Source organism: Macrotis lagotis, chromosome 3, assembly GCF_037893015.1.
Source record: "Macrotis lagotis isolate mMagLag1 chromosome 3, bilby.v1.9.chrom.fasta, whole genome shotgun sequence".
Lineage (NCBI taxonomy): Eukaryota > Metazoa > Chordata > Mammalia > Peramelemorphia > Peramelidae > Macrotis > Macrotis lagotis.
Genome location: NC_133660.1, coordinates 281,662,695 through 281,690,458, shown reverse-complemented (window position 1 = coordinate 281,690,458; position 27,764 = coordinate 281,662,695). Strand labels below are relative to the sequence as shown.

At 52.5% G+C, this 27,764-nt stretch overlaps 1 protein-coding gene across 2 annotated transcripts; it reads right to left on the bottom strand.

The window, feature by feature from the left end:
- Nucleotides 1–8,500, bottom strand: CLCF1 (cardiotrophin like cytokine factor 1). Of its 2 annotated transcripts, none has more exons than XM_074230950.1 (3): nt 8,485–8,500; nt 2,892–3,058; nt 1–1,219 (listed from the first exon to the last, which is right to left on the bottom strand). In XM_074230950.1, the coding sequence occupies exons 1-3, from the start codon at nt 8,498–8,500 to the stop codon at nt 725–727; spliced, it is 678 nt and encodes a 225-aa protein (XP_074087051.1). In that variant the 3' UTR covers nt 1–724. The 2 variants fall into 2 exon arrangements, with proteins under 2 accessions (XP_074087051.1, XP_074087052.1); XM_074230951.1 differs by lacking the exon at nt 8,485–8,500 and adding an exon at nt 8,266–8,275.
- Between the last annotated feature and the right edge of the window lie 19,264 nt (nt 8,501–27,764).

The following is a 27,764-nucleotide window of genomic DNA, read 5'->3' as shown; positions in this document are numbered from 1 at the left end:
AAAGCATTTTATTTGTTAATACAAGAATAGAAATTCTGCAATAAATACCATCTAATAAATAACGTCTCCAAATAAATAAATATTAATACAAACAAACTGAGAGTCGTGAGTGGATGGGGGTGGGGGGGGCCGGCCCTAAGGGAACCGCCCTTTCCTCCTCCCCAAAATGCTACCGTCCTCAACAATGTAAACTTTTAGGAAATTCTGTGACTGTGACTGTCCCACTGGGGCTGGGCAGGGTGCGGAGGGATGGGGAAGCCACCATGACGTGAAGGAGAAGTGTGAGGCAAGGTTATTGATACGACATGTCTGGCATCACTGTGGCTCTTGGTGAGAGGTCTCTGTCCCCAGGGGCCTGCCTTCTCCCACCACTTCTGTTTTGGAATTCCTGCCTCTTTCTGCTTTGGTCCCAGGGTCACCACATTTCCCCAAAATTGGAAGTGGAGGGTGGCTTAAGGTGAAGAGATGGGAGAGTAGGGCTAGCCAGGAGGCTTCACTCTGTAAGGCATATCGAGCAGTGAGCCTCATCTTCCCTGTCTGACTGTGTTGCTTCCCGAAAGCCAGACTGGGAAGGTGGGAACCCAGAGCTTGAGGACCATCCACTCCCCTACCTAGGCCTGGGCTCCCTGAGGGGGGGGCTTTATTGCATCACTCTCCGTGAGAATAGGGGGGAGCTCAGAAGCCCCTGGGGCGGGAAGCTCATTGCAAAGGCGGAGAAGAGAGGTCAGAGGTCAGAAGCAGGGGCCTCCAGGCGCAGGGTGACCGCCGCGGCCGAGGACTGCATCTTCTTCTTGAGCCGGTTGAAGTCTTTGGCCGATCGCCACAGCCAGGTCTGTAGCTCCTTCAGCAGCCAGAAGTCATCCATCTTCTGGAGGAAGTCACTGTGGGAAGGGCTGGGGGCCCAGGCAGGCTCGGCCCCTTGAGGGGGCAGCGGGTAGCCCAGGGCGGCCATGACCCCTGCGATGCTGCCCAGCAGGCCCTGAAGGCTGGTGCAGAAGTGGGCCAGGCTGCGGCGCAGCTCAGCCGTGGCAGCGTGGCGGTCCAGGCCCCGCAGGTAGCAGAGCAGGTGGCTGTAGGCCTGATAGTTCTGAGCCAGTCGCAGACGGTCGTTGAGGCTCCGCCACACGTCGAAGTCCACCGTGGCACTAGGCAGGGCCTCCGAGCTCAGCCTGGGTGGGTTGAAGTCAGGCTCGTTGAAGGGGGGGCCCAGGTAGTTCAGCTGTGGGAGGGAGAGGGCGATCGGGCGGGCTCTCAGAGGGGATGCCCCCCTCACTGCCTGCCCCCTTTGACCCTGGGCTAGTGCCCCCCACCCCGACTGAGGCACTTCCTGTTCTGCTAGGGAGGGGAGGGCCCCCTTCATGTCCTCCACACCAAGGCCATAGTCAAAACATTAGCAATGGGGGAGCTCTCCAGGGAGGCGTGTGCAGAGAACAGAAAGCAGAGGCCTTTACACATGGTAGATGCTTAGTAAATATTTGTTGAATGATTGGCTGAGTCTTGGGGAAAAGCCCACAGATGTGGGGAGGAAGGAAGATCAACCATGGAAAGCAGCAGGAGGAGTGCGAGGAGAGGGAGAAGGCCCGGGAGAGTTCCCAAGCCAAGGGAGAAGCTTCCAGAAGGGGACTCTCGAGCACCTGGGCCGAATCCACCCAGACGAGGCGGGCAGGCGGAGGCTGAGCAGCAAGCCTTGCCTGGGCAAGAAGGAGATCCTGGCTGACCTCAGAGAGAACGGAGTCAGCAGAGGGGAAGTCAGATCGCAGGGGGTTAAGGAGTGAGTGGGTGGAGAGGAAGTGGAGACAGGGGGTGTAGACCACTCCTTGGAGAAGTTTGGCAGCCAAAGGGAGGCGAGAAATAGGTCGAGAGCTAAAGGGGCAGCAGAGGCAAGCACAGGCTTTTCAGGAGAAGGTAGCGCCTGTAGAAAGCAAGACAGAAGAGAATAAACCCATCAGGGTCCCCCCTGGGTGCCTCCTCTGTCTCCTGGGGTGCCCAGTTCTCCCCCTCCCCAGTGGCTCTGGCTTTTCCAGTCAAAGCAGGGAGAAGGCAGAGAGCAGAGCCCCTTTTCCCAACATCCCAAATGAGTGCCAGGGGATGGGGTGGGGGGGGAGAGGACAGGGTGGTAGCACAGGAGAGAGGAGATGGGACCAGAGCTGTTGCCAACTGGGGGTAGGTCCAGGGGCCCAGGGGAAGGGGGCAGGGAAGTGGTGGTAAGGAGGGGGGCGAGGCCTGGGACAGGCAAGGGCCCAGGGGGAGGTTCACACGCTGACAAGCTCAGAGACAAACTAATTTCCTCGGTGTATCCTGGGGCCTGAGCCAGCTCCCCCTCCACCCTCCTCCCCTTCCCTTCCCTGGCTCTGGAGCAGGGGATGGGGTGTGGGGAGGAACAAGGGGAGAGGGGGCCAGTTCCCTCCAGCACCACCTTATCCTCAGGCCCATTGCTGCTCCTGGGCTCCTCCAAAAGAATCCCTGGGGGTACCCACCAACAATCTGGGTTCCCTACTGGTCCCCTCACCATGTGACCCCCCCCAAGAGACTCAACTGGGATGGGGGAGGTCAGACAGAGGGGAGGCCTAGACTGCAGGGGCCCTGTGTTCAGAGGCCGGGGCGAGCCAGGACACAGGAGTGTGAGGTGGGGGCCGCCCCCACCCAGGGCCCCACCCGGGCAAGAGACACCACAACACGATGTAAACAGAAGAGACTTCCCCAGCCCCCAGGGGGAGGAGGGCGGGCTGCTGGGCTGGCAGCCAGTGGGGCAGTCCTGCCCACATGCCTAGTCCTGGGGCCGGGAATGGGGAAGGGAGGGGGAAGCCAAGGGGAGAAGGAGAAAGGCCAGGCAACAGGGGGCCCATCACCTCTCTCCCCCTGGCCGCACCAAGGTGCCCCCAGATACTCACATAGGTCCCAGCCAGGCTGCGGAGCTGATGCTCCAGGTAGCGAGTGAGGTCATAGGTTTTCTGGATGGAGGGGCCAGGCCCTGGATCCCCTGTTCGGTTGAGGGCTGGAACGGCTGGGAGGTGCCAGAGCACAGTGCACAGACAAGCCAGCATCCCCCACGAGTCCCCTGTGGGCAAGAGAGTGACCCAGAGAGAGGGTGAGGTGGAGGGGGCCCTGACCCAGGTGGGGTGGGCATCTGGCAGCCCCTCGGGTATTGGTTGGAAAGGAAAGGAGGTACCAGGAGGGAGACTGAAGGATGAAGGATGTGAGGGGGCAGTTTCTGGCCCAGGTTGGGGGGCCTATCCGTCTGTGTGACCTCATGACAGGGGGTCAGCTCAGAAATGTATCTGGCTTGAGTGTCAGCATCTGTGTTCACATGAAGGGCGAGGATGCAGGAGGAACTCCGCTCTCCCGTCCAGGAGGCAGAGGTCCTGGATTCCATCTCTGTGGTCCTCACTTTCTCAATTTTCTTCTCTGGACCATATGGAACAAAAGCATGTGAACCTGGGCTTGAGTGGTAGGAGGGAGGGTCAGGTTTTGTGGCCTTGGCCTTAGGGACTCTTCCAGTTCTGCTCTGGGGCTGAATAAAGGGGGAGGCTAAGCTTAGGAGGCAAAGGGAAAGCAGCCAAATCTTGTGGCTGGGAGTTTGGGTTGAAGGGATGGTACTTTTGGCTTTAGGCTGCCAAGGTTTCCCTACCGATGGGGAGATCAGATTATAGAAAGTGGGAAGAAGATGAGAAGCCCGTTGGGGGAGCCACTTCTGGAGGCTGGCTGGGTTTCCCATGGGGTGTCCACTAGGAGCTGAGTCACAGAGACTCCCCAGAATCCAGAAGGCAGTATTGCCAGAGTGGGGCCAGTGGTGACATGGGCCCACGTCTCTGGGGGTGGGAGGCTCTGGAGGCTGAGGGTGGGTGGATTCCCTAGGAGCACGCTCTTGTCGGAGACTCATGATCCACTAACCTCTTTTTATTGGGCTGAGTTCTATCCAAGAACAAGGGTGCAGAAGCCCAAGATTCACAGGGTTCTCTTGTGTTCAGACTGGATTAGGGTTGGTTTGGGTTTGGGTTTGGGGTTGGTGTTGAAATGGGATTAAGCTTGGTGGTTGGGTCAGGGTTAGGGGTGGGTGAGGTTAGGGCTGATAGTGGCTTCAATTTCTTTGAAGGTTTAGGGTTAGGATAAGGGTGAAAGTGGATCCCAATCGGTGGTTGCGTTGGGTTTAGGGCCCAGTCCTTGGGGTAAGTTTGTGGTTAGGGCTGCGTCAGTGCCAAGTGTGGAACTGTGGACAACTTTAGAGAAGCCAGGTTTGAGGCGGGATGGGCTTCGAGTAAGGCTTGGGCTGTGTTGGGAGGTTTAGGACGGAAGTTGGCAAACTCTGGGGCTGGCTGCTGGAGGACTTGCCTTTCACGTCCAACTCTGCCCCTTGAAATTTGTCAGACCTTGGATAAGTCACTTTGCTTTCTCTAGCCTCAGTTTCCTCCTTTTCTGAAATGTTAGTAATCCTGTTTGAACATCCTACCTCTCCCTTGGCTGGGGAAGGGTGTTGTCAGGTGCAAATGGGGCCATTGCTCCCCGGGCTTTGGAGACAGGGAGACTAAAGCTATTGGCTGTGATCATTACTGTGGTTGAGGTGGGCTGGGCTGGGCTTCAGCTTTCATCCTAAGAGGAAGATTCATGTTTTAGCTGTTGGGGGAGGGAGGAAGGGGGAGGTGAGAGGTGCAACATGGGGCAGAGACCCTAATGACACTCTCAGGACCTCTAGGGGCCCTGGGGGACTGACCCTGCTTCTACAGACTGGAGGAGGGGTCCTGGTCACACTTCCTTTCTTTGCTGCCCCTAGGCTGCTCCCTGCTCTTGCAGCTGCCATCCCCATCACCTTCTCTCCCTCTGTTAAATTTCACAGCTGGAAGGGGCCTTGGGGCCCATCCCTCGGTAGTATCCCCAGGAGGCATTCCAACCTGCCCAGAGGGGCCTCCCCACTGCTTCCTGAGGCAGTATTTTCTGAGCACTTAGAAGACAGTTCCTTCTATGTTAGGAAACAGCACAAGAGAGTGGATAGAACGCTGGGCTTGGAGTCAGCAGGTTGGGCCTAGAATTTTGACTTGGCTCCTCATCCTCGTGGGGGCTCGGCTATGTCACCCAACTTCTCAGATCCTCAGTTTCCTTATTTGTAAAGTGATTGGACTTTTTATATCTGGATTTCTAAAGAGGACTTGCCCAGAAGTCTAGCGTCTCCTCGTCTGAAAGCTGAACAGCCCAGTGCCCCCTGCCCCTTCCCCCTCTGGAGCTAGACAAGCTGTCTTAAAAGGGCCACCCCTCCCACGCAGAGCCCTTTTCTCCAAAGATCTCCCAACTTCAAGGTGGTGATGGAGGTGCTGGTGAGGATCTTGGGGCCCCGTGGGGCATCCCTCAGGGAACCAGCCCCCCCCCCCCAGGGAGATGCCTTTGAATAAACAAAAACCTCATCTGGGCAGAAAACGGTTCCTGAAACTAACCAGACGAGGCCGGTGTTTCCAGGAATATTTCAGTTCTGAGGTAACTGTGTCACTGCAGGCCGGGGGGGGGGGGGGGGGGGAGGAGCAGAGGGATATGATGGAGAAAACCAGGGAGAGGGCAGGAAGCTTGGGAATCTGCAGGGAGAGCAGGCGAGGGAAGAAGGAAGTCTGCCCCCCCCATCTGGGGATGGGGGTCTGACCACGACCTCTTTTCCTCCATCTCCAAGGCAGGAAGATGGAGTGCTGGGAGGAGCAGGGAGCACCTGTGGTGGCCTTGCTCCCAAGAACAGACTCTTCCTGCAGCAGCCCTGGGTCTTCCCCCTCTGTGTGTGATGGAGCCCAGAGGCTAGGAGTCAGCTCTGGCCGGTGAGCTCACTCTCTGCTCCTCCATTTCTGAGTCGGGGGGCCTTGGCCATCCAGGTGGGGGGGCTCCCTCCCTTCCCCCACTCTGCTTCCCCTCCCCAGCCCTGCCTCTGGCAGCTCCCGCCTGATTGTTTACATCCCGTCTCCTTGCTGTGTTTATAAATTCTGCTGAGCACGTGAGGAGCTAATGAGCCAGCTCAGGTTTCCTGCCGAAGCACCCCCACCCTGGCCCCCACCCGGCCAGGCCCCTAATTCCATCCAGATCCCTGGGCCCTGGGAATGGAGGGCCCGAGCACATCCACAATCCACACATCCACCCAGGCCACCCCACTCGGCTGCACACGCAGGCACACACAAGCCTGGGGCCAGCAGCTCTCACAGTCCCTGGCCTGTGGCCTTCACCCTGACCTCACCCAGGGTGACATGCCATGGAGGTCGGGGCAGGAGGAAAGCCCTGAAATGGGGATCCACATGGTTCCAGCTCTCTTTCGAAGCCTCCGACGGAAAGCATCTGGGGTCTGTGTGTGTGTGTGTGTGTGTGTGTGTGTGTGTGTGTGTGTGTGTGTGTGTAGGGGTGGGGGGGCCTGGAGGCTTCTGATGCAGCCGCGAAAAGTTTGGGCTCTAAGGAAAGGACTTTCTTTGGGGACTCCCAGACAAGTGTGGGCATAACCAGGTGACCTGAGGTGGCCGCAGGGGGCTCTTGGGAGGTTCTGGCTGTTTCTAATTCGTCAACAGGAAAAAGGATGGAAAGGATTAGCTAGTCCCCACCCCCTCATTTTACAGAGGAAGAAACTGAGACCCAGAGAGACCACTTGGTCTCCCCAGGCAACAAGAGAGCTAGAATTCACAGGCAGACCATCAGATTCCAGATAGAGTGATCACCCCGCTCACTCTAGCCACCTTTGTGGGACTCAAGTCCTTAGACTGGCAGCAAAGGGCAGAATAGCCCCCTCTCCTGCCTTGGGGTGCTCCCTTACCTCCCCTCTCCTTTGCCTCAGAGATCATCTCTCCCCCACATCCCTCCTCTGAAGCTCCCTTTCCTCTCCCTTCTGCTGCCTTGGCCTTGATTAAAGAGGCCACTGGGTCTCTGCTGAGGGGAAACTGAGGCCCCCAAGGAAGAAGGTGGTGGCTAAGTCCATGGCTAGAAGGCTGAGTAGGGGGAAGGAAAGGAGCGCTGTCCTTTCTGGCTTCCTTCAGCCTGGAGAGTGTTCTACATGGACCTGCCAGGGTGTTCTAGAAGGGGGGGGTTCGGCCCCCCGAGAAGGGGCAGGAAAGGTGGGAGGGTCCCAAGGAAAGGACTCGGGACAGAGGCAGTGCCCCTGGCTGCTTCGGCCGGCGATCTCTAGGAGCCTGGAGTGTGAGAATGGAGAGGGAGAGTGGGGCGGTGCAGAGGCACGGCCAGGAGCCGCGGTGAATGGAGAGGAAGCCTGGTGTGTGGGAGAGGAGCCTGTGAATGGCAAAACTGAGGGGCGGGCTGGGAGGCTTAGCTGGGGCGCCGCTGACCAGTCACTAGGCCCCAGAGGCAGGCCAGGGGTGGGGATGGGCCGCTCTCAGCCTCCCACCCTTGGGCCCCGGGGGGCCTCTCCACCGTGGGCCCTCGGGATGCCTGCCCCAGTCATCCTCGGCGGCGGGCTCCTGGCCCTTGGGGGGTGGCCCAGCGGGCCCCCTCGGGCTCTCCAAGGCGCCTCGGCGTGGCAGCCCCCCGCTGGCCACGGCTCTTCCTTTCCCTTTCACCTCCGGGGGGGGGGGAGAAAGTCCCCGTCGGGGTGAGGAGGAGGATGGGCTGGCTTGGCGGGAGGGGGCCCCGGAAGGTCGAGGGTCCCCGTGGGAATCGGTCGGGGTGGGGGTGCTGGGCGGGGGAGCTTGCGAATCATCCGGGGGGGGGGGGTCTCCGGGCCGGGAGAGGGAGCACACTCGGGAGCTGGGGTGGAGGCTAACTGTGTGGGAGGCAGTGGGGGGGGGTCGGGGAGACCCTTCGGGACCTTGCGGGGGGGTGGGGTTCGCGGGGAAAGGGGCGTCCCAGGGATGGGGCAACGAGGCGGTGGGGGGAGTGGAGCCCCTCCGGCCGAGCCCCCAAGCCGTGACCTTGCTCTTCCCGCCCCCTCCCCCCGCGGCGCCTCCTTCCCCCTGTGTGGCCCCTAAGCCCCCGGCCCCGCCTCCTCTCCCCCCACTCTCGGGAGCTTCTCCCTTCCCAGCGGCGGGGGCGGGGTCCGGGGCACAGACGGAGCCTCTGGAGCCGAGAGATGCCCTTTCCCCCTCCCGCGGCGGCCAGTTCCCACCTCCAGGCGCGGCCGAGACGGAGCGGTGCCCTCCCCCGCCGCCCCCGGGCCCGGGCCGGGCCGAGGCCCCCGGCCGCCCAGCGGAAAGTCTCCCCCCCCCCCCCGGCCCGTGACGGGCTTTTTCCTGCCCGGGGCCGGGGGGCCGCCCCCGCCCCCTCCATTAATCACTCCCAGGCCGGGCCGGGCCGGCCCCCCCCTACCTGCCGGCTCCCCGGCCCCGGGCGGCCTCGAGGGGGTCCCGCGCGCGCCCCGCGAGTCCCGGCGGGCCCGGGTCGGGGCCGGGGCGGGGGGTGTCGGTCGCCCCCTCCCCGCCCTGCCCGGCTCGGGCCCCCCCCGCTCCCCGGGTCTCCCCCGCCACGGGCTCCGGGGCTCCCGGGCGGCCCGGGGCCGGCCGGGGAGCGCGGCCGGCGCCTTCCTACCTGCTCGGAGGTCCATGGGGCCGGGGGCCGGGCCGGGCCGGGCGCGGCTCCTCTCCCGGAGGCTGGCGGAGTGGGAGGGGGAGCCGCGGCGCTCCGCACTAATCCCATCCGCCAAGCCCACTCGCAGGTTTTTTTCTCTGGGTTTCGGCTTTTGCCTGTCGGTGTGGGACAGTCGGCGAACTTTTTTTTCTTTTCTGACGTGTAAGGCTGGAACCACAAATTGTAGCGGCCCTCCCCGGGGGTGGGGGGAGGAGGGGGAGGGCGGGAGGGGAGGGCTGCGCTCTCCCACAGCCCCGAGTGGGGGGGGGCGGCGGGTGGCTGAGGTGAGGCGAGGCTGCGGTACCACCCTGGGCCTCCGGGGGGAGGGGGCCGCCGGACCCCGACCCCGCCGCGCCCGGCCCACCCCGACGGCGGATGCCTCGGCCTCCCCACGGGCGACGGGGCCGGGCCCGCCTCCCTTTGTCCCGGCGGCCCCCCCCGCCCCCCGAGTCTCCCCGTCCGAGCAGGTGACGACGGGGCCCGGGGCCCCCTCCCCCCTCAGGGAGGGCACGGCGTGCCAGGGCACCAGCCTCCAGACGAGAGCTCTCGGCTCCGGCCTTTCCCCCGCCAGTTCACGAAGTTTGGCATTCTTGTTCTGAATGTCAGCGGGGGGGGGGGGGGTAATTCATTAATCAGCAGGAGGCCGAGGACCGGTTTCAACACACGAGGTTTCTGTGGGTGACTCAGCGGGAACTCTCCCCATTCAGCACAGGCCGGCGGGCCGCCCGCAGACGCTTCCCCTCTGGGGAAAGGCTTCCCTCGAAGGCTAAAGCCCCTTGGCCTTCCCCTGCCTTTGGGCCTTGGGGGCATCGTTGTGGGGGGGGGAGGATTTGCTTTGCCTTCCTGTAGACAGGAGACAGGATGAGCGGGAGCCCCAGGGCCCCGGGAGCCTCTCTGGAGCCCCCCCCTCTGGGGGTCTCTCCTGCTGAATGTCTACACCTCTCTCCTTGCTGCGCCCCTCTTTCTAAAGGCTGCCCAAAAAAAGAACCCAGGAAGGGCCCCCGCTGGTCCCCGCAGGCTCCTTAGAATCTCGGGAAGCCCAGAACCTAGCACCTCTGAGGTGCCTGACTGCCATTTGGTCCTTGAGACAACGATGCCAAGGGCCTAGGAAATTGTTTTGTTCTGAGTTGGGGGGGGGGAGGCAGGGAGCCTGTGGGAGAGCAGAACAGATTCGGGGAAAGAGGATCCTCTCTGAGGAATAGAGTCAATCTCCTCCCCAGGAGCCAGAAGCACCCAGCTCCCCATGCCTGCCCAGCTCCCCATGCCCACCCAGCTCCCCATGCCCACCCAGCTCCCCATGCCCGCCCACCCGGCCCAGGCTGGGGATGGGAGCTATGTGCAGGCCATTGCTGCTTTCCCAGGACAGCTCTTTTGCAGGGTAAGAGCTGGGGAGGGGGGAAGTTTGTTTTCAATTACCTCACTGGAGTGGGACAGACTTTGTTGTTGGATTTTTTGCTCTCTTTTTTCTAAACAAGGAGAGAAAGGGTTGGCCTGGGGCTGGGGGGCAGCAAGCTTTCCAGGGACACCAATTAGCCGTTGTGATTAAATTTGTCTCAGAGGGAGAATGGAAAGAGCCCCCAGTTCCCACCCTTCCAAACCCCATCTGGGCTCTTGTCAGCCATCCTGGGCAGCCTCCTGTTCTGGATGGGGCCAAGAAGACAACTGCCAGGAAGACCGATCAGGGTGATCTGGGTCCTGGCTGGCCAGGAAGAAACCTTGGGAGCTGCCCATGGCCTTGGGAGTGGGGGGGGGGGGGAAGGAAGAGGACCTGCTCAGCTCCACTCACTTGGCCTCCCTCCTTTCCTGAGTTTGCTGTCTTTCTTCTCATGCTGGGAGTTTGTAGACAATGTGGTTTGGATTTGCCTGAGCCCCCTCAGCACCTTATAAAGCACCTTGCTGAGTCAGGGAGAAATCAACCCCAGAACATGGGAGGAGGGGGGGTGGTGAGAAAGGAAAGGAGAAAGAGAGAAGAAAGAACACAGGGTTAGGGAGAGACAGAGGAGAGAGAATGAGAGGGGGAAGAGAGACAGAAAAAGAGGAGAGGAGAGAGAAGAAAGAAAACAGGGTTAGGGAGAGAGAGAGACAGAGGAGAGAGAATGAGAGGGGGAAGAGAGAGAAAGAGACAGAAAAAGAGGAGAGGAGAGAGAAGAAAGAAAACAGGGTTGGGGAGAGAGACAGAAGAGAGAGAAAGAGAAAAAGAGGAGAGGAGAGAGAAAACAGGGTTAGGGAGCGAGGGACAGAGAGGAGAGAGAATGAGGGGGAAGAGAGAGAGAGAAACACAGAAAAAGAAGAGAGGAGAGAAGAAAGGAGGGGGGAGAGAGGAGATAGCATGAGAGAAAGGAGGGGGAGAAAGAGTGGAAGAGAGAAGATCAAGAAGGAGGGAAGACAAAAAGAGATAGATGTCAGAGAGAGAGAAAGGAGGAGGAGACAAAGGGAGGATTCTGGAGAGGGGATAATGCTATTTCCCCTTCTATCCAAGTATTCATCAGAAGGTAATTTGTGCTCAGAAACTGTGGAATGTCCTCCTGAAAAAGGCTTGGAGGATAACGTATGTGAGCATCTGACCTCAAGGCATGTCCAAATGGTGAGCCAATCCTTTGTCGTTCTTTGAAGACCCAACCTCATCGGAAGCATCTCGGAGCCCAGTTCCTCATCTGCCTCTTCTCCTAATTCTCATGTCCTCTTCTCTTGCTCCCAGAATGCTTCCTGCTCTTCCCAGGGAAAGGTCTCTACCTGCTGGGAGTTGACCAGTCTAGCTGGGGAGAATCCTGCCAGGCAGTGTGGGTCCAGGGCCAAGTGTATGACTATTCAGGGAGTAAGTCTAAGAGAAAGACTCTGTGGTCTGGGGTGGCCATGGAAGGCTTCGAAGAGGAGGAGGAATTTGAACTGGGTCTTGGGGGTGGGGTGGGGGAAAGAATGGAATGCAGACAAGCTAAGTGAGAAGAAGGGTGCATTCTCTGATGATGCTGGTGAGGGTGGTGGGTAAGAAGGCCCCTATTTTGTGTTGAGGAGATGAAGGTGTGTGCAGCAGTGAGGAGACCCAATCTGGAACTAGGGTGGGGCAGTGGGGCTTCGCTCCAAGACACTGGAGTGGAGAGGGGAAAAAATTAAAAGAATGATTGAAAAAGATTACACAATGTTAAAAGTTGTTACATTTGCACTTTGACATTTGCGTTTCTTTAGCAAAGCAGCCGAGCTGAACTGCTAGTGAGCAAGAATTGCTTAAAATACGAGACAACTAAGCTGACGCCCTCTTGGTGGCAGCTTCCCCAGCTCTGGCCTTGGGGTCCCTCCACAAGGGGCAGGCTTCCCAGGTTCTCCCCTCCAACTCACCGGAATTCATCTTAATTCCTTTCAACGAGACTTTCACTACTCAATTTGTCAGGTTGCAGCCCCTACTGGGGCCTGGGTGGGATGGAGGAGTTCCCCATCCTGGCTCCTGGACTCCCTTTGCACCCTTCAGTGGGACCCGTCATTCCTCCAGGCTTCTATTTCTGTGTCTGTGAACTGATGGTCATATTATCTCATTCTGGGGTGGCTAGGTGGTGCAGTCTGGGTTCAAATCCGGTCTCAGACACTTAATAATGACCTAGCTGTGTGGCCTTGGGCAAGCCACTTAACCCCAATGCCTTGCAAAAACCTAAAAAAAAAAATTAATTTCTCATTCCTCTCCAAGTCGGAGCTCTGCCTGTGTGATCCTGGCCAATGGATGAGTGCAAGTGAAAGAAGGGAAAAGCATTTTTTAAAATTTTTAATGAAAGATTTTATTAATTTTGAGTTTTACAATTTTCCCCTAATCTTACTTCCCTCCTCCCACCCCCCACAGAAGGCAGTCTGTTAGTCTTTCCATTGTTTCCATGGTATGCACTGATCTAAGTTGAATGTGATGAGAGACAAATCAGATCCTTAAGGAAGAAACATAAAGTATAAGAGATAGCGAGATCAGACAATAAGATAGCAGGTTTTTTTTCCTAAATTAAAGGTAATGGTCCTTGGTCTTTGTTCAAACTCCACAGCTCTTTCTCTGGATACAGATTGTATTCTCCATTGCAGACAGACCCAAATTGTGCCTGATTGTTGCATTGATGGAATGAGCAAGTCCATCAAGGTTGATCATCGCCCCCATGTTGCTGTTAGGATGTACACTGTCTTTCTGGTTCTGCTCATCTCACTCAGCATCAGTTCATGCAGATCCTCCAGGCTTCCCTGAATTCCCATCCCTCCTGCTTTCTAATAGGACAATCGTGTTCCATGACATACATAGACCACTGTTTGCTAAGCCATTCCCCAACTGAAGGACATTTACTTGAGGAAAAGCATTTATTATGCTCTCACTGTTTGCTAAGTCTTTGGTGATGTGTTGTTTGATAGAGGTGCTCTTCCTAACTCCATTTGAGGTTTTCTTGGCAGAGATCCTGGATGGGTTTGTCATTTCATCTCCAGCACATTTTACAGATGAGGAAACTGAGGCAAATAGGGTGGTGAAGTGACTTGCCTAGGATCATACAGCCAGGAAGAGTCTGAGGTTGGATTTGAACTCAGGAAGAAGAGACTCCTTCTCATAGCTCTATCCACTACATCTTCCAGCTGTCCTCAGCATTTGGGGATACCAAGAGAAAAATCAGCACCGTCACTTACCCACTTTGCAGCTCATCTGTAAAGTGAGACTAGATAAACTACAGGATCCTTTTCCACCCTAAATCTTGGATCCTCTGAATGTCGGGTTGTTAGAAGCTGGGTAGCATGGCGGAGAGAGTGACTTAGAACAGAAAGACCTAATATCAAATCCTGTCTCCGATATTAATAAATATCCACTGATAAGTGGATTGGCCCTGGAAAAGTCACTTAACCTGTTTCTACCTCAGTTTCCTCATCTGTATTATGAGGATAATAATAAGAACACGTACCTCCTAGGGCTGTTGTAAAGATAAAATCAGGTAATAATTGTGAAGCCTTTACAATGGTGATTGATTTTTATTATTTAGGCAGTTAAGAAGTACCAAGAATGAAGTCAGAAAGATGAGTTCAAATTCTGTCTCGGACCGATTAGCTGAGTGATCCTGGGCAGGCAAATCTATTGACCCTTCTCAGTTACAGGTTTATCATCTGTAAACTGGGAATAATCACAACTCCAAAGGGGATAATATTTATAATGCACTTAGGACAGTCCCCGACCCGTAGTGGGTGCTGCCTCTAGAAGGGGCCATCTCCAGTTCTCATGATCGGGGATCTGACCACTAGACTCAGATGGCCCTGGAAGAGAGCCGGGCAGGTGGCAGTCCTCTCCCTCTTTTAAACCCAATTCACTTTTGAGTCATGGCATTGCCTTCCTGATGGGTTGAGAATGAAGATAAACAAGAGTTGATGAAATACCATGTGAAAATGCCTAGAGATTTTTTTAAAACCTTTTTCTTCCTTCCTTCCTCAGACTGCTTGGTGGGGGAGACTTCAGGTAGTAATAGTATTAGTAGTAACTTGCTTCCATAATTAACTGGGGAGGGGAGAAGAAAAATCTGGACAATCAGGGGTAGGTTGTGTTGGAGCAGGCTTTCATCTCTAGGGTCAGCCTAGCCTCCCATTCTGGGCTCCTATGTGACTTCGTCTATGTGGGGTGCCCCTCTCTGACAGACCTTAATACCATGCTTAATAGCATGGGCAGCCAGTGCTATTAATCTCCCCCTTCCCCTCCCATTAGATTTGTCTAAAATCGATCCCATTCAACAAAAGCTCTAGGTCATTTTCCACTCATGGCCCCAGAAGAACTCTCTAAAGTTGGGGTGGCTAGGTGGCACAGTGGATAGAGCACCAGTCCTGAAGTCAGGAGGACCTGAGTTCCAATGCAACCTCAGACACTTCATAATTACCTAGCTGTGTGGCCTTGGGCAAGCCACTTAACCCCATTGCCTTCCAAAAACTAAAAAAAAAAAAAAAAAAAAAAAGACAAAAAACAGAATTCTCCAAAGTTAGAGCTGCAAGGGGCCCTTGGTCAAGTTTGGGAGCAGGGTTGGCCTTCAGAATCGGCAAAATAGTGGATTGTCCACCTGGTAGGATTTGAGGACTGATTAGAGCCCCCAACCCAGAAATCTGTCCTCAAACAGTCCAACACAGTGCCTGAAAGTCCTCCATTAAACTATGGATATTGCAAAGTTCACATGCTCTCAAAATTATGCACTTCATTAAAAAATAATATCCAAGGAAGGGTCCTTCTCTGCAACAAGGTTGCAGGACCCATGTTAGCCTCTCAGGAAGAGGTAGACAAGATCCTTCACACCATGAGCATGGAGAGGAAGGAGAAATGAAAACGAAGACAATTTCAAATATTACCAACCTTCCTTTTTTTCTTTTTGCTAAAGTTTGACCCTGTATCGGAAGCAGCAGCCCCACAAGAAGAAAAGATCCCCCTGGGGATCCCTAAAAAACAATTCATTCCCACAATGAATAGAGCTCTAGGGACAGGAAGACCTGAGTTCAAAGAGACTAGCAGTGTAACCAGGATACCTGCCTTAATTTCCTTATCTGATAACAACAATGCCCCCAATGATAATGATTGGATGAGCTATTTCTAAAGCTTTTTGCAAACCTGTATAATGGCATAGCTATGATTCTCTGATGCAGCGTCTACAGAGCACGGGGCTAAGAACTAGGAACCCTGGGTTCAGCTTTCAGCCTTCAGCTCCCTCCACCTTGACATTTGTCCAGAAGCCTATGGAGAAATGCGGGCTGCCTCTCTGACCTGGAGATCTTGGGTCACAGCACCACTGAGGCAGGGACATTTCTAACATCAATAAACTCATTCCAGAAACATTTAAGGAGAGTCCTCTAATAGGTGGTGGGGGAAGTCTTTCAGCAAACATTTATTTCACGCCATTCTGTGCCAGAGTTTGGGTGTCAGGGTGCCTTTCCTTCAAAGAACTTACATTACATTGGAGGGAGAAAAGTAAACATATAAATAAAAACAAAGTCTGTACAAAGGAAAAAGCCACCTTAATTGGAGGAAGCCAAAACTGGGGCATTGGGAGAGGCCTCACACAGGAGGGCAGCAAGTGAGGGATTGTGGGAGGTGGTCGAGAAGAGGAGGAAGAGCCTGGGCAACGATGTGGAGAAAGGAGGCCAGTCTGACCAGGCTCTAGAATGTGTGCAGGGGGGGAAATGAGTGAGGAGCCAGGAAAATCAGATGGTGCTGGAGTATGAAGAGTCGCAAATGGCAGAGGGCTTTGCAGGTTATTCCCTAGACAACAGGGCTGCGACATGGTCAGACCTTGCTTCTATCCCTTGGCTAACTGTGGAAAATTAGAGAAGAAAGAGACTTGAGAAAAACCAGTTAAGAAGATATTGCAAAGCTGTGTGGCCTTGGGCAGGTCACTTAACCCCACTGCCTTGCAAAAAAACTAAAAAAAAAAGAAGATATGGCAAGGTCTCTGCGAACTGATGCAGAATGAAGTTAGGAAAACCGAGGTATCAGCCAACACTGATGCCAGCCATGGAAACGGGGAGAACAACCACACACCAACAAGCAAAGAGTAATCAAGATCCAACAGGACTGAAAAGAGATGAGAAAAAACCTCCAACCTAGTCCCTTGAAGAAGTTGGAGGTCTGAAGGGGATTACTTACACATTGCACAAGTTTTGGGCCAGTTGTGTCGGTTTTTTAAAAAAAATACTATTTCTGGGGCAGCTAGGTGGCGCAGTGGATAGAGCACTGGCCCTGGAGTCAGGAGGACCTGAGTTCAAATGCAGCCTCAGACACTTCATAATGACCTAGCTGTGTGGCCTTGGGCAAGTCACTTGACCCCATTGCCTTGCAAAAACTAAAAAAATGCTATTTCTTTTATGGCATGGCTCTCTGGGAGGGGAAGGGAGAAAGATTCGTGAGAGAACTAGGATGATAAATAGAATGTATCAATAAAAACTTACTTTAAAAAACAGAAGCCGCTATTACAGTGATCCATGTGAACTTGGACTAGTGTGTTGGCTGTGTGAGTGGAGAGAAGGGGATGAATGCGGGATATGTTGTGGTGATTTGGAGGGAGAAGGAAGAGAAATTGTTGAGAATGTCCATTTGTTTATTGTGCCAAGCTATTATGCTAACTCTGAGCACACCTCCCTGCAGGGGCTCCCCCCACCCAAGTTCCTGTCTTCAATAATCACAGAATCTTACAGTTGGACACAACCTGATCATCTCATCCAATCCAAATTCCTTCTATTACGTTTCTTTCCTTTTGTTCCTTTATAAGAAATGTTCTTCTTGCTGCCTTTTTCTTACATCATCCCATTATTCCAAGTAAACTTCCCCTTCCCAGAGAACCATCCTATAAAACAAATAGTATTTTTAAAGAGAAAAAAGTCAGCACAACTGATGAATACATTGAAAAAGGTTGAAAATGTGCACAATGTATAACCTCTGAGGACCATGCAAGAGTGGTTTGGGGTAGGGGAAGAAAAGTATCTCTTCAAACAAGTTTTACCTTGACTGTCTCATTTTGTTACATTCAAATTTTGGTTTGGGTTTTTTTGTGGTTCTTTCCATTTCTATTGTAATTATTGTGTACATTATTTTCTTGGTTCTGCTGACTTCACTTTGCATCAGTTCTTGTAGGTCTTTCCATGCTTCTCTATATGTATCATATGTATAATTTCTTATAGCATAGTAATAATATTCCATTAAATTCATGCACTTTCTCTTACATTTCTAAATGGTCATCCAGACTTTGCTTGTGAACCTTCAGTGTAGAGGAAACTTCTGAGGCAACAGCCCATTCTTGAGACTTTGGGACAGTTCTGATTTCCTTTCTTCAGGCCTACACTGACCTATTTGTATTAATTCTCCTAGTTCTACCCTCTCAGACACAAGCTCACCTATCGTTTCTCCCCCTCCCCCATGTCAGACATTCTCATTTCTTCCAGTCCATCATCACATGGCATAATCTCTAGACTCTTCCCCATGTAGCTTGCTGTCTTCTGAAAATTCTTCTCTAGAGCAATCCTCTTCCAAAGACACTGATTATGGAACCAAGACTCCAGATATGCTCTGGTCAAGGGAGAAGACCTCACTTCTCCTGTTCTTGAGTATCTTTCAGAGGTTACATGCACAGGGACACATCTCTTGCTCCCCTGTTGGCTGGAGGCAATGATTCATCAGGGTCTGAAGATGTTCATCCTTTCAGAGGAGCCAGGAGCTCGACTACTGTCTCCTTACCCATCCTGGGTCTCCATGATTTGAGAGCCATTTTTATTCTGTTTTTCTGGCCAGAGATCATCCTTCCTTGTAGAGAAAACAGAAGATAAAGAAATGAGGCTTGGGTGGCTCTACCATCTCTCACTTCTCATCACACCTAAGCCTATCACTTCTTTGAGCTTCTTCTCTCGGGATGCCTTAAAAACCACTTTTTCATTGGCCTTGGGTTTTTTCCCCCAAACCTCATTGTGCTCTCAACCTTAGGATTTCTGACACTATTCGGGCCACCCTGTGTTATGATAGATTTATTTATCTTGTATCCATGTTCCTGCTTCTGTCTGTCACATGAAGCTGCTGACGATCTAAGATGGTCGTGAGTTTCCTGTGCATCCACATCTGTCTTTGACCACAATTTCTTTTCCTCATCTGTCTTTCCAGAATGTTATTGTTGGGAGCTTCCCATTCCTCCTTGGCTAGCTTCCCATGCAAAATTTTAGGCCATGGGATCCTCCCTACCCTTTCTCCGAAGCTGTGGAAATCTGCTCTCCCATAACCCAATAACATCAGGTTTCCTCTTCTCAGAAGGGTCCCATCCTTTCTGCCCAAATAGCCAATTCTTCCTCTTTGGTAAGCATCAGAAGTGGAGCAAAGAAGTTTCCATTATTGGTTCTACCATCTTTTGAAAGATGAAATTAGCATTAAGACAACATAAGAAGATTAAGACAAGAAATGGTTAGCTTATTGATTGGGGTGGAGGGAGAGAGGGGGAGAGAGAGAGAGAGAGAGAGAGAGAGAGAGAGAGAGAGAGAGAGAGAGAGAGAGAGAAGGGGAGGGGAAGGGAGAAGAGAGAAGAATAACAGAAAGGGAAATGAGATATTCAGGGAAAGACAAGAAGAGAAGGGAGAGAGGGGGAGAGAGAAGAGGGAAAGAGGCAAGAAGGAAAGAAGGGAAGGAGAGAGAGACAGGAAAAGAGAGAAATAAGAAAGAGGAAAGGGAAAAGGGGAGAGACAGAAGATGAGAGAGAGAGAGAGAGAGAGAGAGAGAGAGAGAGAGAGAGAGAGAGAGAGAGAGAGAGGAGAAAGGGAGAGGCCCAGCATATATGCTATTAGTTCCCTAGGGTAGGTTAGATACTTTTTCTTGAGCTCCCTTTTTACCTTTTTTTTTGTCCAGGTGTGGTCCATGGTCTATAAACTCATCTGAGGACCATCTGGACTCTGTGTCCCCCCCCCCCCCCCCCCCCCCCCGCCCATCTCTGCTGCCAGCCTCTTCATCAGACTTCTTCCCGCCCTGCCCCAAGGGTCTACATCTCCTCCCTTGACATCCTGTGAAACAGCCAAGTCCTATCCTACCTCCCCCATGATCCATCTTGTGCCTTTGGAACCAGTCCTTCCAGAGTTGTGGTCTGGGTCTGGGTCTGGGTCTCATGTTGCCAACTCTCAGACACCTTGGGGTGTCTCAGGGATTATAATTAGATTTGGGCATAGTTAATGAGAGGTGTGGCACGGTGAGAGAAGGGCACCAGATTTGGAGTCAAGGAATCTGGGGTCACATCTGAGCCCAGTCCCTAGGTCTCAGAGTTGTCATCTCTGGGATGGAAGAGGGCTGGCTGGCCCTTCATGACGCCTCATGCCCCTTCCAACCCTCAGTGCGGGGTCCTGTAACAAGTACAGAATACGGTGCTGTGTGAAGGGGGCTAGGAGCAAGCTATCCTTGACCAGCAAAGGAAGGCTTCTGGGTGAGGCGGCTTTTGGCCTTGCCCATCCCTGGCAGACGGATTTCCAGGGCAACAGATGAGATGGGGAAGTTATCTCTTAAAGGACCCGGGTGTCTAGGGCCCAAACTCATCAGACTCTAGAAATGCTACTGTGTGAGTGCTCCCCCCCCCCCGCTGACATTTTCCCTCCGTTCCAGCTCATGAGACTGTTGGCATTTGTGGTGGCGTGCCGACAGTGACTGAGGCAGCTGAGGGCAGGAGGGTGGGGAGGCTGGGAGGGGAAGGAAACCCATCAGGAATGTGTTCCTGCGGCTGCCAGCCCCGCCACACTTTCCCTTTTCCCAAGGAGGGAAGGAGCCAGGAGCCGAGGGCTGCCAGCCCTGCCTTGCCCTGGGCTGACTGTGATGTCACCGGAAACCCCGGGGGGCAGGCAGGAGGGCCTCTGCTTAGCTCACCTCCTGCCCTGCCCGTGTCCCCCCTGGCCCTGACACAAACACCTGGACCTACCCAGGCCCTCCCTGACCTCTCCCCAGTTTAGCAATCTAATTTGGGAGACTCCCTTTCCCTTCTTGGTTGGGCTCCCTCTCTTTGGGGGTGTGGGTCCCGAATGAGGGAATGAAGGAATCTCCTCCCTCCCCCCTGCCACCTGTGCCAGGTTCAAATTCAGGCTCCTCTGCCCAGTCAGCCAACCCGCCCCCAGGCTTCATGACTCGGTCTCCCCTGATGAGGTGCGGGGGCTTCCTTTCCCGGGGGGGGGAGATCCTTATCCTGAAGTGCTGAGTCACTGGCTGCCACCCGATCCTCTCCTCCTTCCCTCCCTCCCCAGGCTTCTCTTGCCAACCTGAAGCTTGCCTGGGTCTCCTTAGGGACCAGGGGCCCCAGGAAGGGGGAGCCAGGGCCAGGTACAGCCTTCCTGAAGTTAAGGAGGGAGGAGCAGCATCCTGAAAAGGGAAGAGTCAGAAAATCAGCCCATCTCCCAGTCTCTGCTAAGAACTCACTGGAGGCTCGGCTGCAAGAGAAAGAGGAAATGTGGTCCCTGCCCACGAGCAGCTTATAGACTCATGGGCTATACAGGCACTTTCCAAACACCACCAGAGGGTAGTAAGGCCAGTTCTGAGGAGTTTGGAGGGAGAAGTCCCTAAGGGTTGGATATCAGGGAGGACTTCCTGTAGGAGGCAGGAGGGCAGTGATGGAAGCCAATCGCGGGTGTGTGTGTGTGGGGGGGGGATGACTCCCCTCATTCTGCATCGTCCCCACATCAGGAACGGATGGGAGGAGTCTCAGACAGAGAACTGTGAGGATCTAATTTCTCCATATTGGCCATGATGGATTTGGGAAATTTCCAAGATGGGGGGGGGGAGTCCTAAAGCGGAATGGGCTGGTTGCAGGGACACAGACCCTCCTCCTTGTGGGATATCACACTCCCTGTTACCTGGGTGAGGGGAGCTTTTCACATTCCCAGCACTGGAGCATTGGGGTGGGAGTGGGAGTGTGGACATCCCTTGATCTCTGTGGAATGAATGAACCAATGAAACCAATGGACCAGTATGGTTTTTGTCCTTCCGGGCAGGGCTGTTATCAGCACAGGACTTCCCCTGAGGCTGGCCACACTGCAGAGCCTTCCTCATCAGTGACTGGTTGCCTCAAACTAGGGACAGCTACTGGTCCTGGGCACCAAACGATGAGGGATCTGAGCCTAACAATGGTGTCTGTTGCCCTCTCCTGGCATCACAGGGGATAGCGCCAGCCAGGTCCTTGCCCAAGCTCCCTCTTTGTCCCCCCTTAACCAAAGCAGGAATGCAGTAAATGTAGAAAGACAGAGTTGTCCCTGGGAGCCTGGCCTGCTTCAGCCCATAAGATGCTCAGATTTTTTTTTGAAAGATTTTATTTATTTTGAATTTTACAATTTTCCCCCTAATCTCGCTTCCCTCCCCCCATGCCCCACAGAAGGCTTCTGTTAGTCTTTACATTATTTCCATGGCATACATTGAAGATGCTTAGATTAAGAAAGATCTGAGTTCAAGTTTTGCCTTTTGACACTCATTTTTTCTGACCCTGTTTCCCTATCAGCAAAACTTATATTAGCTACTTCATAGTCTGGTGACTCAATGAGTTTTTCTGGGAAGATGATGTCCACACTTCTTCATTTATTCCACACACACATTTCAATTATTATTATTTCCATCATCCTAAGTCCCAGTTTGAGTGGACTTGAGGTAGAGTCTGGAAGTATGGGTGAGAGAGACCTGAGATCTGGCATAATAGGACCATGCCACCCTGGGGAAGCACTTCCTCTCCCTGAAACCTATTTTTCTTCTTACCTGTAAAATATGGATAATCTATCAGTCCTACTTCCCTCACAGCATCAAGTGAGACCACTGGCAGCAAGGAGTGCTTTGTTCCCACAGAGGGCTGGTGTGGGGGAGGCCAAGGTTGCCCTCCCCTGGGAGGCATGGGCCCCAAACCTCATGGTTCCCTCACTCATTAATGGGGCTGTCATCCATGGATTTATCTAAACCTTTTGTGAAACTATTTATATTTCCAGCCTGGACCACATCTTAGGATAATGAGTTCCATCAGTTTCCTCCCCCACTGTGGGAAGTAGAGCTGCCTTTAATTTGTCCTAAACTTACCTCTTTCCAGCTCCAAGGAGGCCCCCTAGCAGTGGTGATCCAGGTTTCAGTGAGTAAGTCCATGTGCCCCCTCTTTAGCTGGCCCCCCCCATGACCCCAGCAGTCATGAATTGAACAGAATTGTACTTTCTAGTCCATTCTCTTGGCAAAACCAATGTTCTCCTCCATTACACCCCAGCCCCCATGCCCTCCAGAGCAGAAGTCCCTCCCATTGGCGTGACCTGTTTCAGAATCTTCTAACATCACAAAACACCAGGCTGTCAGACCTGGGAGGGATTCATAAGTACACTGGATGACAGAGTCAGGACTCAAAAAAGATTTACAGACCAGGGCAACAAGTTAAATCTAATAAGATGACATTCAGTGGGGGGGTGGGGTGGGGGGCAAAATGCCTCCTAATCCTCAGGTTCAAAAAAATCACAAATACCTGATGGGGGGATGTCCAAGTTAGGTGGAGCAGTACATTGGAAAGTGAGCAGAGGATTCTAGCATTCTTCACGCTCAGTAGGAGAAAGCAGACTCAATGGGGCAGCCCAAAGTGAACCCCATCTTGCATCAGAAAAATGCTCATCTTCAGTTCTGGGGATCACCATTAGAAAAGGATTCTGATAAAGAAATTGGGGAGCTGGCAGGAGAGTGGCCCCCCAGGATGGTGATGGACCCTGCGTCTATGTCTTGTGAAGACGGAGTGAAGAAAGTAAGGAGAAAAGGCGGTTTGAGGGGTTTGAGGACCCCAGGAGGCAGAATTAGGAGCAGTGTGGAGAAGATATGGAGTGGCAACTTTGGACATGATACATAAAAAATGATCCTGATCACAATAGCTGTCCCAGGGTAGAAGGGATCGCCTCCTCCTCACTGGAGGTCTTGAGACACTGGGCAGACAGTCACTCATTCAGTGCTATCACTGGCTCTTGAGCTGATTGCTAAATTTCAGTTACACCTCAGAAATCAATACTACACATGGGAGCTTACTGGGTAGTTTTATTAGTTGCCTAGACTTAAGAAGGTGATGGCAGGTAGTTAGGTGGCTCAGTGGATAGAGTGCTGGTCCTGGAGTCAGGAGACCCAAGTTCAAATCTAGCCTCAGACACTTCATAATTACCTAGTTGTGTGACCTTGGGCAAGTCACTTAACCCCCTTGTCTTGCAAAAACAAAACAAAAAAAAAAAACAAAAAGAGGAGGTTTGGGGTGAAAATATTAATAATGTAAATTAAACGAAAGTGGGGAAAAAAATCTAAAAAGTGGGGCCCACCTTTTCAGTCAGGTGGTTATTCCATATTTATGGGTGCACTCCTGGGAATGTCTTAGTGGAGATTTCTTTTGGGTATAGGTAAGACTGAGTGCCTGATATCCCTTCTGATTCTCAGATTGAAGGGTAGAATGCCAAAGGTGGGGGAGACAATGCCAAAGGCCCCCTGAGGAGAAGCTTATCAGGCTCCATGCAGCTTCTTCCTTTGAGAAAGTAACTTGGGACATAGCAGGGACAGTATAGAATAAATGTTGATCGGATTGAATGTGATTTTTCAAGGCCAAGCAGCTCATCTGGAATTTTCCCTGTGGGGTCGGTACAGAGTTAATTCTCTCTTTTTTGCAGATCAGTGTCCTATAGGAGAGTAGATTTCCCCCCTACTCAGGTCAATGACAGCCCCTCCACAGGCTTATTCATAGATAGTCATTATGAATTGCTGAGACTAAAGGAAAAAACACCCCCTGGTGAGCAAGCTTCTCAGATCATTCATCAACAATGTCGGCCAAGAGTCATTCCCAGAACAGGACACCCAAGGGCTGTTCGGAAAGTCCTTGGTTGGGGGGAGGGGGCAGCATCAGCACCAGTTTAAAAGCTCCCTTTGTTGGGCTTCCCAGACCATGATGGGGGTCAGGTCATTCTGGGCCTAGGGGTGGTGACTCAGCAGAGGCCAGGCAAAGTCCAAGAAGGAGAGTTATCCTGGTCACCTCCACAGCATCTCTCCTTAGGGCCAGCCTTTCTGGAAGTATCGTTAAGCAGGCTTTCTTAGAGATGGCTGCCTTTATTTTTCTAAAAGGTGAGGAAGGGCCAGGGAATACTGTTCTACAGCTCTCACCTTAGACCTCACCATCACTCCAAACTCTATCACTCATATGATCTTTAGTTCTGAAATGAACTTTTTTTTAAATTAAAGATTTCATTTATTTTGAGTTTTACAAGTTTTCCCCTAATCTTACTTCCCTCCCCCCACCCCCCAAAAGGCAATTTGTCAGGCTTTACATGGTTTCTATGGTTTCCATTGATCCAAATTGAGTGTGATGAGAGAGAAATCATATGCTTAAGGAAGAAACAGAAAGTCTAAGAGAGAGCAAGATCAGACAATAAGAGAGCAGGTTTTTTTTTTTTTCTAAATTAAAGTCCTTGGCCTTTGTTCAAACTCCACAACTCTTTCTCTGGATACAGATGACATTCTCCATCTCAGATACCCCAAAATTGTCCCTGACTGCTGCACTGATGGACTGAGTGAGTCCATCAAGGTTAATCATCACCCCCACGTTGCTGTTAGAGTGTACAATGTTTTTCTGGTTCTGCTCCTCTCCTTCAGCATCAGTTTGTGCAAATCCTTCCAGGCTTCCCTGAATTCCCATCCCTCCTGGTTTCTAATAGAACAATAGTGTTCCATGTTATACATATACCACAGTTTGCTAAGCCATTCCCCAACTGAAGGACATTTACTTGATTTCCAATTCTTTGCCACCACAAACAGGGCTGCTGGGAATATTTTTGTACAAGTGATGTTTTTACCCTTTTCCATCATCTCTTCAGGGTATAGATGCAGTAGTGGTATTGCTGGATCAAAGGGGATGCACATTTTTGTTGCCCTTTGGGCATAATTCCAAATTTTTCTCCAGAAAGATTGGATGAGTTCACAGCTCCACCAACAATGTAATAGTGTCCCAGATTTTCCACAACCCTTCCAACAATGATCATTATCCTTTCTGGTCATATTGGCCAGTCTGAGAGGTGTGAGGTGGTACTGAAATGAACCTCTTTGATCCTAATCAATCATTTATGTAGCCACTGCCATGGTGCTGGAGATACAAAGGCTTAATAAAACTCCCTTCTATTTAATATTTTATCATTTGTGATCCCATTTGGGGTTTTCTTGGCAAATATCCTGGAGATTTTGCTATTTCCTTCCTAAGCTCATCTTAACAGTTGAAGAAACTGAGGCAAACAGGGTGAAGTGACTTGCCCGGGGTCACATAGAAAGCTGATGTAAGGTATATAAAACATAGCTCCCCTGCTTTGCTCAATGCCAATGTGAATGGTAGGTTAGTTCCCCAGAGGGGGTGACTAGTACCCCTGGTTCTAGGAGTAATGCAATAAGTGACTATTTTTTTTAAGTAACAAGTGCATTTTTTAAAATTAAATTTCATTTTATTTTCAGGTTTGAATGATCTCTATTCCCCTTGAAATGGCAAGAAAAACAGACCCCATTACAAATATGAAGTCATACAAAATAAATTCCCTCATTAGCCCTGTTTCAATGTTGGGGGGGGGAGATGGAGGAAGGGAGGAAGAAGGAAGGAAGGAAGGAAAGAAAATATACTTTAATCTTTACTCAGAGTCCACCAGCTCCCTATCTGGCAGTGGATGACATGTTACATCATGAGTCCTCTGGAATTCTAGTCGGTCTTTGTGTTGATCAGAGTTCCTACAATTTTTCAAAGTTGATTTTTCTTCATGATATTATTATTGTATAAGAATTCTTTTCTCTCTTTCTTTGATCTCTTTAGGATATAGCCTTCCCTAGAAGCAGTATTGCTTGGTCAAAAAGTGGGCACAGTTTTGTAGTTTCAAATTGCTTTTCAGATTGATTGGATCAGTTCACACCACTACCAATACTGTCCATTTAATTACCTGCTCTTACTCACCATTTGTCATTTTCCTTTTTTTGCCAACTTAAACTGATGAGCACTTCAGTTGTTATGATAATTTTCATCTTTAATTACTGGTGTTTTAGAGTATTATTTTTAAATGACTATTGATAATTTGGATTTCTTTTTCTGAAAATAGCCTGCTCATATCCTTTGCTGCTGTTGAGTCCTGCCTGACTTTCCAGGCCCTTCAGAAATACTGGAGTGGTTTGTCAGTTCCTTCTCCACTTCATCCTGCTTGTGGAATGCCCAGAAGATATGGCCTGGGTGCTGTTCAGTTATTTCAGTTGTGACCAACACCTTGTGACCCCATTTGGGGTTTTCTTGGCTGAGAAACTGAAGTGGTTTGCTATTTCCTTCTCCAGTCCTTTTTACAGATGAGGAAACTGATGTGATTTGATGTTGGGTCACCTAAGTTAGTGTCTGAGGCAAGAACAGTCAGTTTTCCTGGTTCCAAGCTCAGCACTCTTTCCACTGGTTATTTATCAATTTGAGAATTTTTTCTTGTAAATTCAGCTCAGTTTAGAAATGAGATTTTTATCAATGTATTAGAAAGCTTTTTGATGTTTGTGCTAAATTCTTAATTTAGGTAATCAAAATGATTTATGTCTGTGAGCCCACTTGTCTTTTGTTTGGTCCTGAACTCTTCCCCTTTCCATCCATCTGACAGGTCATTTCTTCCAGGCTTCTTTAATTTGCTTAAAGTTAAACTCTGTCCCTATTTGGAGCTGATCTTAGTGTATGGTGCGAGATGCTGGTCTATGTGTAGTTTCTGCAAGACGGCTTTCTGGCTTTCCTGAGAGCTTTCAATAGGGAATTCTTGCCCCGGTGGCTGGGATCTTTGGACCACTTTGGCTAGACTGTGCCCGCTTGCTTCTGCATATTGTGCCTCTAACCTGATCGCCTTCTCTAGGGCCGGATCGTTCGGATGGTTTTCGTGTCACGCTTGGAGATCGGCTTCTAAAAGCCGAGGGTGGACGCGGGGGGCTTCCTTCCCCCTTTTTCTCCTGGATTTCAGGAGCGCCTGGTAATGCTACAGGCCATGAGCACCCCCTAGCGTACAAGCTCCTGGCAGAGGGAACGAGTGCCGCTCCACCAGGCCCAAGGAGGGGGGGGGTGCCTTAGGCTCCGGATGGAAGGGCCGGGGTCTCCTTTCAGGAGTGGTCGTGGCGGGGGTCTGCAGTGGAGTCCAGCTGCTGCCACCGGCTCTGCCAGCCCAACGGAGCGACCCCACCGTGGGCAGCCAGGGCCCCCGGCTGCCGCTTCGGCTGAGACGTTGGCATCCTGCCAGCCTGGCTCGGAGCCGGTTCTCCCCGGAGCTCAGGGTGGCCTCGAGTGCCCACATGACCCGCTGGGCCTCAGTGGCTGGGCGCCCGGGGTCAGCGGGCCTTTTCCCATTCGGCCGCTTGACTGCCGCCTCCTCCGCCTTGTGGCCGAGGGCACCGTCCACGCCTGCCCACGCCGCCCCCCACTCCGTAAAGCCCGGGGTCCCCCTCTAGACGGCGGCACATCCGCTTCAGTCGGGGACCCCGGCCGGCCCCGGGCTGTGTTCGGGGGCCTCCGCCGGCGAGCAGGGCCGGATCGGGGGCTTGGCCCGCATCGCTGTGCCCAGTGCCCACGCCTCAGGACCTGGGGGGCGGCTCCGCGGCGGCTTGCGCACGCGCCCCCGAGGGGGAGGGGAGGGACGTCCTCTCTCCTCCTCGGCGCGCGGAGATCACGTGACGAGAGCGCGGGGCCGGCCCGGGTGTTGTGGTCACGTGCAACTCGGGGTGGGCGGGACATCATCACGTGGCGCAGACCCGCGGCGAAGAG